This window comes from Mesoplodon bidens (assembly GCF_964165515.1).
Source record: "Mesoplodon bidens genome assembly, chromosome: 1".
Lineage (NCBI taxonomy): Eukaryota > Metazoa > Chordata > Mammalia > Artiodactyla > Ziphiidae > Mesoplodon > Mesoplodon bidens.
This window is the reverse complement of record NC_138176.1, coordinates 212,804,298-212,819,679: the sequence shown is the minus strand read 5'-3', so window position 1 is coordinate 212,819,679 and position 15,382 is coordinate 212,804,298. Positions and strand designations below refer to the sequence as shown.

General features: G+C 41.9%; 1 protein-coding gene across 1 annotated transcript in view; it reads right to left on the bottom strand.

The window, feature by feature from the left end:
- Positions 1-14,119, bottom strand: part of METAP1 (methionyl aminopeptidase 1) — a 65,818-nt gene extending 51,699 nt beyond the window's left edge. The window contains exon 1 of the mRNA XM_081238423.1: positions 13,933-14,119. Coding sequence (XP_081094549.1) covers positions 13,933-14,046 — 114 coding nt within the window. The 5' untranslated portion in view covers positions 14,047-14,119. The remainder of the gene's footprint in view (positions 1-13,932) is intronic.
- Positions 14,120-15,382: the final 1,263 nt, after the last annotated feature.

Genomic DNA, 15,382 nt, shown 5'->3' with positions numbered 1-15,382 from the left:
TGTAGATTGCTTTGGGTAGTAGAGTCATTTTCACAATGTTGATTCTTCCAATCCAAGAACATGCTATATCTCTACATCTGTTTGTATCATCTTTGATTTCTTTCATCAGTGTCTTATAGTTTTCTGCATACAGGTTTTTGTCTCCTTAGGTTGGTTTATTCATAGGTTGGTTTATTTTATTCTATTTGTTGCAATGGTAAATGGGAGTTTCCTTAATTTCTATTTCAGCTTTTTGTTGTTAGTAATAGGAATGCAAGGGATTTCTGTGTGTTAGTACTGTATCCTGCTACTTTACCAAATTCATTGATTAGCTCTAGTAGTTTTCTGGTAGCATCTTTAGGATTCTCTATGTATAGTATCATGTCATCTGCAAACAGTGACAGTTTTACTTCTTCTTTTCCGATTTGTATTCCTTTTATTTCTTTTTCTTCTCTGATTGATGTGGCTAAAACTTCCAAAACTATGTTGAATAATAGTGGTGAGAGAGTGGGCAACCTTGTCTTGTTCCTGATCTTACAGAAAACGGTTTCAGTTTTTCACCACTAAAAATGATGTTGGCTGTGGGGTTTTCTTATACGGCCTTTATTATGTTGAGGTAGGTTTCCTCTATGCCCACTTTCTGGAGAGTTTTTATCATAAATGGGTGTTGAATTTTATCAAAAGCTTTTTCTGCATCTATTGAAATTATCATATGGTTTTTATCCTTCAATTTGTTAATATGGTTTTTCACATTGATTGATTTATGTATATTGAAGAATCCTTGCATTCCTGGGATAAACCCCACTTGATCGTGGTGTATGATCCTTTTAATGTGTTGTTGGATTCTGTTTGCTAGTGTTTTGTTGAGGATTTCTGTATATTTATCAGTGATTGGCCTGTAGTTTTCTTTTTTGTAACATCTTTGTCTGGTTTTGGTATCAGGGTGATGGTGGCCTCGTAGAATGAGTTTGGGAGTGTTCCTCCCTCTGCTATATTTTGGAAGAGTTTGAGAAGGACAGGGGTTAACTCTTCTCTAAATGTTGATAGAATTCACTTGTGAAGCCATCCAGTCCTGGGCTTTTGTTTGTTGGAAGATTTTTAATCAAGTTTCAATTTCAGTGCTTGTAACTGGCCTGTTCACATTTCCTATTTCTTCCTGGTTCAGTCTTGGAAGGTTGTGCTTTTCTAAGAATTTGTCCATTTCTTCCAGGTTGTCCATTTTATTGGCATACAGTTGCTTGTAGTAGTCTCTCATGATCCTTTGTATTTCTGCAGTGTCAGTTGTTACTTCTCCTTTTTCATTTCTAAGACTGTAGATTTAAGTCTTCTCCCTTTTTTTCTTGATGAGTCTAATGGTTTATCAATTTTGTTTAACTCACAAGAAACTAGCTTTTGGTTTTATTGATCTTTGCTACTGTTTCCTTCATTTCTTTTTCATTTATTTCTGATCTGATCTTTATGATTTCTTTCCTTCTGCCAACTTTGGGTTTTTCTTGTTCTTCTTTCTCTAATTGCTTCAGGTGTAAGGTTAGGTTGTTTATTTGAGATTTTTCTTGTTTCTTGAGGTAGGATTGTATTGCTATAAACTTCCATCTTAAAACTGCTTTTGCTGCATGCCATAAGCTTTCAGTCATTGTGTTTTTATTGTCATCATTGTCATTTTTATTTCCTCTTTGGTTTCTTCAATAATCTCTTGGTTATTTAGTAGTGTATTGTTTAGCTTCCATATGTTTGTATTTTTTACAGATTTTTTCCTGTAATTGATATCTAGTCTCATAGCGTTGCGGTCAGAAAAGATACTTGATACGATTTCAATTTTCTTAAATTTACCAAGGCTGATTTGTGACCCAAGATATGAACTATCCTGGAGTATGTTCCACGTACACTTAAGAAAGTGTATTCTGTTGTTTTTGGATGGAATGTCCTATAAATATCAATTAAGCCCATCTACTCTAATGTGTCATTTAAAGCTGGTGTTTCCACATTTATTTTCATTTTGGATGATCTCTGTCCATTGGTGAAAGTGGGGTGTTAAAGTCCCCTACTATTATTGTGATCCTGTGACTGTCCCCTTTTATGGCTGTTAGTATTTGCCTTATGTATTGAGGTGCTCCTATGTTGGGGGCATGAATATTTACAATTGTTATATTCTCTTCTTGGATTGATCCCTTGATCATTATGTAGTGTCTTCTTTGTCTCTTGTAATAGTCTTTATTTTAAAGTCTATTTTATCTGATATGAGTATTTCTACTCAGCTTTTTTTTGATTTCCATTTGCAAGGAATATCTTTTTCCATCCCCTCACTTTCAGTCTGTATGTGTCCCTAGGTTTGAAGTGGGTCTCTTGTAGACAGCATATATACGGGTCTTGTTTTTGTATCCATTCAGTCAGTCTGTGTCTTTTGGTTGGAGCTTTTAATCCATTCACATTTAAGGTAATTATCGATATGTGTGTTCCTATTACCATTTTCTTAATTGTTTTTGTTTTGGTTTTGTAGGCCTTTTCCTTCTTTTGTGTTTCCTGCCTAGAGAAGTTCCTTTAGCATTTTTTGTAAAGCTGGTTTGGTGGTGCTGAATTCTCTTAGCTTTTGCTTGTCTGAAAAGCTTTTGATTTCTCCGTCGAATCTGAGTGAGATCCTTGCTGGGTACAGTAATCTTGGTTGTAGGTTTTTCTCTTTCATCACTTTAAGTATATCCTGCCACTCCCTTCTGGCCTACAGAGTTTCTGCTGAAAACTCAGCTGATAACTTTGTGGGGACTCCTTTGTATATTATTTGTTACTTTTCCCTTGCTGCTTTTAATACTTCTTTGAATTTAATTTTTGTTAGTTTGATTAATATGTGTCTTGATGTGTTTCTCCTATGGTTTATCCTGTATGGGACTCTTTGTGCTTACTAGACTTGGGTGACTATTTCCTTTCCCATGTTAGGGAAGTTTCTGACTATAATCTCTTCAAATATTTTCTCAGACCCTTTCTTTTTCTCTTCTTCTTCTGGGACTCCTGTAATTTGAATGTTGGTGCATTTAGTGTTGTCCCAGAGGTCTCTGAGATTGTCTTCAATTTTTTTCATTCTCTTTTCTTTATTCTGCTCCTCGGCTGTTATTTCCACCATTTTGTCTTCCAGCTCATTTATTCGTTCTTCTGCCTCAGTTATTCTGTTATTGATTCCTTCTAGTGTATTTTTCATTTCAGTTATTGTTGTTCATCTCTGTTTGTTTGCTCTTTAGTTCTTCTAGGTCCTTGTTAAACATTTCTTGTATTTTCTCCATTCTTTTTCCAAGGTTTTGGATCATCTTTACTATCATTACTCTGAATTCTTTTTCAGGAAGACTATTTCCTCTTCATTTGTTTGGTCTGTTGGGTTTTTACCTTGCTCCATCACCTGCTGCGTATTTCTCTGTCTTCTCATTTTTTTAAATTTACTGTGCTTGGGGTCTCCTTTTCGTAGGCTGCATGTTCATAGTTCCTATTATTTCTGGTGTCTGCCCCCAGTGGGTGAAGTTGGTTCAGTGGCTTGTGTAGGCTTCCTGGTTAGGGGGACTGGTGCCTGTGTTCTGGTAGATGGGGCTGGATTTTGTCCCTCTGGTGGGCAGGGCCACGTCAGGTGGTGTGTTTAAGTATGCCTAAGTATGACTTTAGGCAGCCTCTCTGCTAATCGGTGGGGTTGTGTTCCCGTCTTGCTAGTTGTTTGGCATGGGTCATCCAGCACTAGAGCTTGCTGGCCGTTGGGTGGAGGTGGGTCTTAGTGTTGAGACGGAGATCTTTGGGAGAGCTCTTGCTGACTAATACTACATGGGGCTGGGAGGCCTCTGGTCGTCCAACATCCTGGACTCGGCTCTCCCACCTTGGAAGGTCAGGCCCGAATCCCAGCCTGAGCACCAAGACCCTGCCAGCCACACGGCTCGGAAGAAAAGGAGAAAAAGTAAATAAATAAATAAATAAACGAACAGGGCTTCCGTGGTGGCACAGTGGTTAAGAATCCACCTGACAATGCAGGGGACATGGGTTCAAGCCCTTGTCCAGGAAGCTACCACATGCCACGGAGCAACTAAGCCCGTGAGCCACAACTACTGAGCCTGAGCTCTAGAGCCCACGAGCCACAACTACTGAAGCCTGCGTGCCGAGAGCCCGTGCTCTGCAATGAGAAGCCATCACAGTGAGAAGCCACGCACCACAACGAAGAGTAGCCCCCACTCGCTGCACCTAGAGAAAGCCCATGCGCAGCAATGAAGACCCAATGCAGCCAAAAGTAAATAAATAAATAAATTTATTTATTTTTAAAAAATGGACAGAGCCTCAAAACAAATGGTAAAAGCAGACGAAATCACACAAAGAAAGATACACACACGCACACTCACAAAAAGAGGAGAAAGAAAAAAAAGGAAGAGAGCAACCAAATATATAAACAAATCCACCAATGATAACAAGCACTTAAAACTAAACTAAAATAAAACCAAAAACCAAAATAGACATAAAACCAAAAACAAATTTGACACAGAAAGCAAACTCCAAGTCTACAGCTGCTCCCCAAAGTCCGCCTTTTTTGGGGAGCATTCATTGTCTATTCAGGTATTCCACATATACAGGGTTTACCAAGCCAATTGCAGGCATTTAGTCCGCTGCTCCTGAGGCTACACAGAGAAATTTCCCTTTCTATTCTTTGTTTGCACAGCTCCTGGGGTTCAGCTTTGGTTTTGGTCCCACCTCTGCGTGTAGGCCACCCTCAGGCATCTGTTTCCTGCCCAGATAGGAGGGGGTTAAAGCAGTGCCTGATTAGAGCTCTCTTGCTCACTCAGGCCGAGGAGAGGGAGGAGGAGAGGGAGGGGTACGGCAGCCACAGATGGAATGCGGGGTGTGTCTGTGGCAGCAAAGGCCAGAGTGACACTGCAACAGCCTGAGGTGCACCATGTGTTCTCCTGGGGAAGTTGTCCCTGGATCACAGGACCCTGGCAGTGGCGAGCTGCACAGGCTCCCAGGAGGGTGTGGGTAGTGACCTGCGCTTGCAAACAGGATCCTTGGTGGCAGCAGCAGCCCGTGCCTGCCTCTGGGGTCCGAGGTGATAGCCGCAGCTCGTGCCCATCTCTGGAGCTCACTTAGGTGGTGCTCTGGCACCTGTGGGAGCACAGTGCAGGAAGCCCCTCTCCTCACGCACTCCAAGACAATGGTCTTTTGCCTCTTCGGCAGGTCCAGACTTTTTCCCAGACTCCCTCCCTGCTAGCTGTGGTGCACTAGCCCCCTTCAGGCTGTGTTCACGCAGCCAACCCCAGTCCTCTCCCTGGGGTCTGACCACCGAAGCCTGAGCCTCAGCTCCCAGCGCCCCCACTATGTTGCACTCCTAGGTGCAACACAGGAGCACCTCAATACATAAAGCAAGTTTTAGAAGAATACTTGCAGTGATTTCATTTATAAAAATCTCAAAAACATCAAAACTAAACAATGTATTATCTAAGGAATCAAACATGGAAAAGCAAATGAATGATAAACACAAAATTCAGAATAGGGAGTTCCACTTGGGTGAGAGACACATAAGAGCCTTCTGGTTTTACTTGCTTTACTAATAATGTTCTTTTTAATAACTTAGGTGGTTAAGTATAGAGGCATTTACTGTATCATGTTTCTTTAGATCCTACGGATGACTTACTGTTAGTTTTTTATTCTATTCAACATCTAATAAAAACAAATGAGTAAAAAAAAAAAAAAAAAAACAACTTATAGATCCTGACTTTAAGGTACTTAAAAACCTCAATTCAAAAGCAATACTAAATCACATAACTGCATTTATATTTTTCTCTACATATTAGTAGTGAACAAGGCAGAGTTATCAGTATTCAAATAGTTAAACGCATCACTAGCACCAATTAGTGAAATAATCAGTAAGAAAATAAATCCCCATTCAGAGGAGGGAAAAAAAAAGCCATGCCATGTCTAAAACCTAATGGCACTTACATTTACCTATTTTACTGAATGATTTGAGCTCATAGCTTGATCAATAAAGCAGGATAACCTTCAGAATCTGATGCAAAGGGCTGCCCTTTTGTTCCTTTTATCAAGGCAGAACCAATAAATACAAGTTCAAAATATGGAAAAGTCTCTGTTGCCTCCCACTATATGATGATAAGGAAACTGTTAAAGTCACAAAATTTCACTTATACCCAAACCACTCTTTAGAGGCCTGAGCCTATGACCCAGATAAATGTCACACTAGCCAACTCCAGCTGACAGGGATTTTAGGAATGCTTTCCAACAGACATGGCACAGCCCTGGTGTATCAGGAAGAAGACCCCACTGAACTTAACTATAAAACTGATAGGTTACTAGAGACAAAAACAGGAAAGAACTTTTTTTTTTTAATGGTAAGAAGACTTTAACACGAGATCTACCCTCTTAACAATTGTTAAGTGTCAATAATAATTTACATTGGGACTTCCCTGGCAGTCCAGTGGTTAAGGCTCCACACTTCCAATGCAGGGGGCACAGGTTCAAGCCCTGGTCGGGGAACTAAGATCCCACATGCCGGAGGGCACAGTGAAAAAATTTATATATACATAATTTACATTGTTGTGGGTACAATGGTAAAGAGCAGATCTCTAGAGCTTATCCATCTTACTTGACTGAAATTTTATGCCTACTAATTAGTAACTCCCCATTTCCCCCTTCACCCAACCCCTGGCAACCACCCTTTGAGTGTCTGATTTTGACTATTTCAGGTACCTTTTGTAAGTGGAATCACACAATATTTGTCTTTCCGTGACTGACTTATTTCACTCTGCACAATGTCCTCCAGATGCATCCATGTTGTGGCACATTGCAAAATTCCCTTCTTTGTTAACACTGAATAGTATTCTGTTATGTATTTATACCACATTTTGTTTATTCATTCATCCATCCATGGATATGTAGGTTGTTTCCACAACTTAGCTATTGTGAATGGTGCACAAAGAGAAAACTCATTTGCAATGAATAATTGAGGGGAATTTTCAGAGGGCCCCCTTTCCTAGGTTCAACTATAGCTGCTAAATACACACATTGAGAAAGGCAGGCCTAGCTTACAGGGTGTGTTGAATTGTTCTTTATTCAAAGCCAGATCCGAGACTGATATCAATCAAAGAAAAAAAAGATTTATAATTGTTGAGCTGCCCAAGCATGAATAAGCAAATGCTTCATGTTAAAACTGTGAGGTCAAGAGAAGTTCAGGATCAAGCAGAAAGGATAATTATATTTATATTTGGTTACATTAAAACTTTAATATGGAGAGAATCCCAATGTTTGCTCTATAGAGTATTCCTGCCTATATTACATCAACTAAATGGATTTGCTATTAATACCAAAGACAATTCTTCATTTATAGAGAAGGAGCTACCATGCTAAAGCTCCTTCCTCCTGTCTAGAGCTGGATATGTGTTTAGCAATGGGCTTATGTGTCTGTCATCCCCACCAAATTACTAAGACCAAACTAAAAATGTTGTAAGTGCCAAATCTGAAACAGACTCACCCCCCTCCAAAAAAAGTGACTAAAACTTCTACCACAAGCTATATGAATAGTATAAAATCACATCTACTTCCAATAGCCCTTCAATCTCTAAAACAGTAACTCAGAGTTAAAGATTTGTTCAACTTTTGATTATCTACCAACCAAATGATGCTTGCTTTTCACAAGTTCTACTGGAATAAAAGTATAATTCATGACAAGCATTTATAATACAAACATGTCAATAAAAGGAGATCTCCATTCACCACCAGAAGTTTCTCAAACTAGTTAACAATCCATTGACTACACTGTGAGAACTACTAGCAGCTTGGGGTGGTTCAATCCTTGGTTCCTGGGTTCCTGTACCAGTCTTACTATTATCCTATACTCCCGAGTAAATCAAAATGATTTAAATTTCACAAGAACATTTATTGAAGAGCAGTTAAACAGTAGCTAAAAGAATTGAAAAGAAAGTAAATTCATAAGTGAGTAAATAAAGGACGGTACACCTATCACGTTGTATATTAGTCCAGCCACTACAAAGGATAATGTAAATGTAGCTATTATGGACATTCCCAATGTATTAGTTAAGACATAAAAGTAAGCAAATCCCCTAAGATTATGTATATTATGGTACCATTCTGACAAAAACACATGCAAGTATATGCACATAAATATATATAAGAAAATATAAATGTGTTTGTAAGAATACCCATCAAAAAACTCACAGAAATAATCACTGGGTAACTTTTCACCTGCATTTTCTAATTTTTTCTAAAGCGAAAGTTATTTTTCCTTAAAAAAAAAATCACAACCTCTCTAGACCTTCATCCTATTCATTTTTTAATAAGAAGCTAAGACAGTTGTACCCGAACACCTATCTTACAGCAATATCTAGGCATAGTGTGAGGTAATGTGAGGAATTTAAAGAAAATCCCTAGAAATAAAAAGTATAATATGGTAATACCTCCAAGGAGGATGAAGATAGAGTTCCAGAAACACTCTGCATTCTCAGGAACTTTGTTACCAAAGGAGAAAGCGTTTTAGAGGGCAGGTCTGCATTTCAAAGATGCTACATGTTGGAAGGGCAATTCCTTCCTCACTTTCCAACTCCAACATACAAGATGCCCACCCACTCACTTTCTTACTGAAGACCCAATCAGTCACCTTACATCACCACTGCTTCCTTGAAAGAACCTATTGCAAGAATTTGTTCAAAATGTTCATAACAAACGATGCTTCTCCTTAAACACTTTTTCTGTATTTCATAGAATATGTTTATTTACTGCTTATATTTTTATTTTTTTTAAATACATCTTTATTGCAGTATAATTGCTTCACAATGCTGGGTTAGTTTCTGTTGTATAACAAAGTGAATCAGCCATATGCATACATATATCCCCACATCCCCTCCCTCTTGAGCCTCCCTCCCACCCTCCCTATCCCACCCCTCTAGGTGGTCGCAAAGCAAAGAGCTGATCTCCCTGTGCTATGCTGCTGCTTCCCACTAGCTATCTATTTTACATTTGGTAGTGTATATATGACCATGCCACTCTCACTTTCTCCCAGCTTCTCCCTCTCCCCACACCATGTCAAGTCCATTCTCTATATCTACGTCTTTATTCCTGCCCTGCCACTAGGTTCATCAGTACCATTTCTATTTTTTGTTAGATTCCATATATATGCGTTAGCACATGGTATTTGTTTTTCTTTCTGACTTACTTCCCTCTGCATGACAGACTCGAGGCCCATCCACCTCACTACAAATAACTCAATTTCGTTTCTTTTTATGGCTGAGTAATATTACATTGTATATTTGTGCCACATCTTTATCCATTCATCTGTTGATGGACATTTAGGTTGCTTCCATGTCCTGGCTATTGTAAATAGTGCTGCAATGAACATTGTGGTACATGTCTCTTTTTGAATTATGGTTTTCTCAGGGTATATGCCCAGTAGTGGGATTGCTGGGTCATATGGCACTTCTGTTTTTGGTTTTTTAAGGAACCTCCATACTGTTCTCCATAGTGGTTGTATCAATTTACATTCCCACCAAGAGTGCAGCATTCCACCACACCCTTTCCAGCATTTATTGTTTCTAGATTTTTTGATAATGGCCATTCTGACCAGTGTGAGCTGATACCTCATTGTAGTTTTGATTTGCATTTCTCTAATGATTAGTAATGTTGAGCATCTTTTCATGTGCCTCTTAGCCATCTGTATGTCTTCTTTGGTGAAATGTCTATTTAGGTCTTCTGCCCATTTTTTGATTGGGTTGTTTATTTTTTTTGATATTGAGCTCCATGAGCAGTTTGTATATTTTGGAGATTAATCCTTTATCCGATGTTTCATTTGCAAATATTTTCTCCCATTCTGAGGGTTGTCTTTTCATCTTGTTTATGGTTTCTTTTGCTATGCAAAAGCTTTTAAGTTTAATTAGGGTCCATTTGTTTATTTTTATTTTCATCACTCTAGGAGTCCTTAAACATTTTTAAACCTTCCTTATATCTGACTGTAATAGTATTAGACATAAGGCTATATGTGTAATAAAACTATTTACTAAACACTGTGTGAGGAACTTCACATGCTCTTATTCACCTTCACCTCAGCTCCATAAAGAGGGTGTACCATTAGCCCTCCCATAAAATAGGAGATGACTTACCCAAGGACATGGTCACAAAAATTTTAAACGCAGGTCAGACTCCAAACCCAGGCAGGCTCCTTCCACTTATACTATACTACCTTTTAAGTTCTTATGCCTTATGAAGGGCTGCAAATCACTCAGGTCCTTCTCAGCAGATACTTCAACTAAGGACAAGATAGCATCTGCCCTGGGGTGTTCACTAAGGGCTTGATTGCTCTTTGCTTTTCCTTCTCAGGCCCAATGACCTTTCTTCTTTCATTTAATGAACTGAGTGCCTGTGTACAAGGCACCTAAAAGAAATACAAAAATGAGTACAGCACAGCCTCCATCCTCAAAAAACTCTTACGACCTGTTAGGGACTACAAGTAAACTACTGAACTACTATTAAAATTGGTCAACTAGGGCTTCCCTGGTGGCGCAGTGGTTGAGAGTCCGCCTGCCGATGCAGGGGACATGGGTTCGTGTCCTGGTCCGGGAGGATCCCACATGCCGTGGAGCGGCTGGGCCCGTGAGCCATGGCTGCTGAGCCTGCGCGTCTGAAGCCTGTGCTCTGCAACGGGAGAGGCCACAACAGTGAGAGGCCCGTGTACCACAAAAAAAGGAAAAAACAAAAAAATTGGTCAACTACTATTGAATAAGATGGATACATCTAGAAAGAAATACCATCAAACATCAAGAACTCCTGAAAAGCTCGATTTCAAGTAAAACGGGTTTTACTCATTAAAGGACCAAAATTTTTCTTAAGATTAAGCATCCTAAATAAAAATATTTCTATCTTCTTAAGCATAAACTCAGTATAACAATTAAAAGAGCTAACACTGATGAAATGCACTGCTATGCTAAGTGTTTTACATACACTTAGTATTTAGTCTTTAGTATTTAGTACCAACCCTGAGGTTGGTACTATTCATAGACCCATTTTAAAAGGCTATAACAAAAAACAAAGGTTATCTACCTAAAGCACACAGCTAGTAAGTAATGGAGCTGTGATTCAAATGCAGTAGTCTACCTCTTTATTCTGCCTTTTGATACAATGACTCAAGCATTTATCAACCATCTATTGCATAGAGCATTGTGTTGAGAAATGAGCATAGGGAAGTGAACAAGAGAGCTTCTTCATGACCTCACCTTCTGATTAAAAGACAGATAAACAAGAACAAAAATGAAATAATTACAGATTGTATAAAATATTATAAAGGGAATAAGGTGGTGTGACAGGGTAACCGGGAAAGGCTTACTTCTGTTACGGCTCTTGTAGTTTTGTTCGGTTTGTTCCCAAAGACAAGCTGGCCAGATAGCCAGGCTGGGGACCAGAGGAGCAAGGAGAAGAGAAAAGACAGACCACTGCCAGAGAAGATGATCAGAGAAGTGGCACGAAGCCCTAGTTTCATCACAAATGTGGAAACTGGCTTAGGAGAAGTTAATGATTGATCAAGGTCTCAAGCTGGGACTGAAAGAATAGCTGTGATTTCAGAAGACAGGTGACATTCTGGGTAAAGGAAAGAGTATAAATACAGCCTCTGGTTAGAGCAAGAGAATAAAGGTGGACTCAGAAGAGGTGCCCTGACTATGGGGCTAGAATCCTGCAAGCAATGGTAACTCCATTTGTTATAGGTGGTGGTAAGCATAGTCAGACTGTGTTATGCTAGGGGAGAAATAACTTCTGTACAAAAGGTTTTCTTCCTTTGATTTTTTTTGTGTGGGTGTGGGTGTTTATTTGCAAGGTGGGAAACTACAGCAGGTAAATGAACTAAGAGAAACTGGTGAGAAATTTTTTAAACTGACTAAAGGAGGTAGTAACAGAAATGAAGAAAGAGCTTCAGGTACCAGTCAGGATATGTTTGACTACAGGTATAACAATGGGACTAGAAATATACCTGCAGAATCCAACATGAAATACCTACCGTACTGAATAAACCCTGCATGTTTTCACAGATGTGTTGTCATTTTTCCATAAACCCCAATGAGCCAATGTTCTTTCTACTGAATAATACCATGCCTAAGAGAATATCACCCATCCCTGATGAATATGGCTTCATAGTATCTTTTAAAGATCCCAGCAGGTAAGTCTGTGTACATATTAATTCACTTAACATTACCAAATGCCAACTAAATTTAAGCACAACATAAACCACATTAGTCTACTCATGCGGTACACAATTTCCAAAGATAAACTACTGTTTTTTTGTTTTAAGTCCAGGTCCCACACAGGCCTCAACAAATTATAGAATTTGAAAATTATTTTAAAGAAACAAAAGGACTCAGACCAGTTTTAGCATGTTGAGTAGTCCCAATGCTATTTTTAAAATGAGCAACACTTCTCCATATGCAACTTTTTCCAAATAATACTAACAAGGCCAAGGATCATATCCTATCTGAAAACAGCACCTGTACAACATAGCTAGGATCTCTTCCAACAGCTTATCTACAAGTGCCGGACCTTAAGGGTTTTATTTATACGTTAATTTTACATACATCTTTATGTTTACACAGTTTATATTTGAAATATTTATATTATTGCTCTCATATATTTGTTTTCCTTCTATTCGTTTATATTTTTATATATAACAGTGCTACAGTGTACTGACGGCCTTTAAAAAGAACCTCCTTAGGTTTTACCAAGATTTCACATTCATTGGATAATTTGGGCCTCAGAACAACCTTGTGAAATATGCAAGTAAAAGTATCATCTTCCCCTCTGCACAGAGGTGCTCAGAAAGATTAAGTAACTTGACTACTTCAAGATCTCACAGTCGGCGGCAAGGGCAGGGCCCTGACCATGCCTTCAGACTCTTTGTTCATGCTCTCCTCCCCGCGGGACACTACCGATTTAGTACCTGAATATTCACGTGCCTCTCTTCAACAAATCCGGACTGTAACTAAAAGCCGTACCAATGCCGCCGGGCCAATACTCCGGGCGTCTAAATGCAGCCGGAACACTAGTGCTCTTCAGTAAACATAAACACCAGGACACGTTGCAGTCCGGACCCCATTCAGTGCTGGCTTTGCTCCACCGCACAAAACTTGTTAAAATACACTACGGCTCTAAAGCATAACTCTTAATGGAACTGTCTTTTTCACTCAGTGGTAAATTCAGTAAATCAGAGGTGACTCATACTGTTAACTTATGTTTTTGTAAATTAATAATTTTGGATGCCAAAGGAAAAGAATGAATTACACAGATCCCTCTCCATCCCCAACCCCAAAGTTGCCGAAGTGTCAATGCGCAGCAGTAAAAGCTACGGACAGAGGTGGGTGGGGCTGGAGCTAGTATACCTCCTCTCTGCGACCCCCACCGTCCCAGGTAACTCACTCTTCAAAGGCCAACGGGTCTCTTCCGACCCCCAATTCCGTAGGGACCAGAGTGACTACCCGGCCCCGCAGCCCCCAGCGACCAAGACCAGAGCCCTGCCGGGAGCTGCAGCTGTGACGACTTGCACAGCTGGGGCTGCCCCCTTCCCCCGGCGTCCCCACCTGTCCCGGGTAGCCCGCACACCTGGCAGCCCCAGCCCGGGCAGAGGATGCGCGGTGAGAACCGGCCCCTCAACGCGGGGCCCCAGCGCGGCCGAGCGACCCAGGGCAAGTCCGCTTCCGCCCCCAGCCCACATGGCCGCGGCCGCCCGCGCCCGTACCCAGCGTGCGCCCCGCGCGGCCGGGGTCCGGTGGGGCCCCAGATCCCCCGGAGGAGAGAGGAGGCGGCGGCGCTTCAGACTGTGGAGAGGAGGAAGCGCGGCCGGCGCGACCGCGGGGGGAAGAGGAGGAGCGTGTCCCGACCGGCCGCGAGGTCAGGCGGAGAGGGGAGGGGGGGCGGCGGCGGCGCCGCTGGGAAGCGGGAGTCTACCTGCGAGCAGAAGTACGAGCCCTGTATCCCCAGCTTGATGCAGGTGGGACACTGGAGCTTGGCCTCACTGCTGCAACCGTCCGTCTCACACACACGCGTCTCCACGGCCGCCATGCTGGCTGGCTGATGGAGGAGCACCTCACCGAGGAAGAGGGGGAGGAGGGAAGGAGGAACTGCTGGGCAGAAGGAGGGCAGGGGTGGGGAGAGAGGCCGAGCCAGGGGAGGAGCTCGGCCCGCCAGGCCTGGGCGCGGGAGGAGGAGGAGCGCCGGACCTGCCCAGACCACGCTGCGCGCCCCGCCCCCGCCCCGCGCGCGCAGCTGGAGCCCCGCCCCACGGCCTTGGCCCCGCCCCCGCCCGAGGCCCCAGCCTTTTCGCGGCCCGCGTGCACGTGGGGGCCGTAAGGGTACCTGGCAGAGCGTTCGGCTCCTCCGTGCTGTCCTGCTTGTAGCCGCGGCCAGCGCGACCTCTCGGCGCCCGGCGGAGAAGGCCAGGTGCGGCCAACTGGGAGAGGCCCTCTCACTGCCTAGAGAGAGCTCCCCAGTCGTCCCTTACTGACTGGATCCCAGGGTCTTGAACGTCTCCCATACTCTCAGGCGGTTGGAAAGGGCGCTCCATTCCTCTGTGTTGGTCCACCTGGCAACTCCTTGGAAAAGGAAAGTAATTCCCTTTTTAAAGTTCTGTTTCTCGCGGATAGTGTCTGATCTGAGGCCTGAGGACCACCGCTCATTCACAAAAAAAGGAAGCCAGGGAACTGTCAATGGAGAGGTGGGCTGGGACTCGTGCCGGATATTTTTTCACGCCACCGCCCCTCCATTCACAATGTACAGTGCTACTGATGGTAACACAACTACTAGGTAGTCAATACAAACCGTAGTTTTTTGTATTATCCCAGTTGATAGTTTAAGAGGTAAATAGGGGAAAATTGTGTTTATCATGAAATATCAGAGTTAAAGGGAGCTTTAGAGTTCATCTAATGCTAACCTCTTGCCTAAATCTCTTCAACTACATCCCGGATCTGCCATTTTCTAATTTGTGCTTGAATACCTCCTGTCACCAGGGAAGAGAGAGGAACTAGTATTTTTTTTTTTTTTTATGTAGCCATTTATTTATTTTTTTTTAATTTTTTAATTAGTTTCTGCTTTATAACAAAGTGAATCAGTCATACATATACATCTGTTCCCACATCCCTTCCCTCATGCATCTCCCTCCCTCCCACCCTCCCCATCCCACCCCTCCAGGCGGTCACAAAGCACCGAGCTGATCTCCCTGTGCTCTGTGGCTGCTTCCCACTATCTATCTACCTTACGTTTGGTAGTGTATATATGTCCATGCCTCTCTTTCGCTTTGTCACAGCTTACCCTTCCCCCTCCCCATATCCTCAAGTCCATTCTCAAGTAGGTCTGTGTCTTTATTCCCGTTTTGCCCCTAGGTCCTTCATGACTTTTTTTT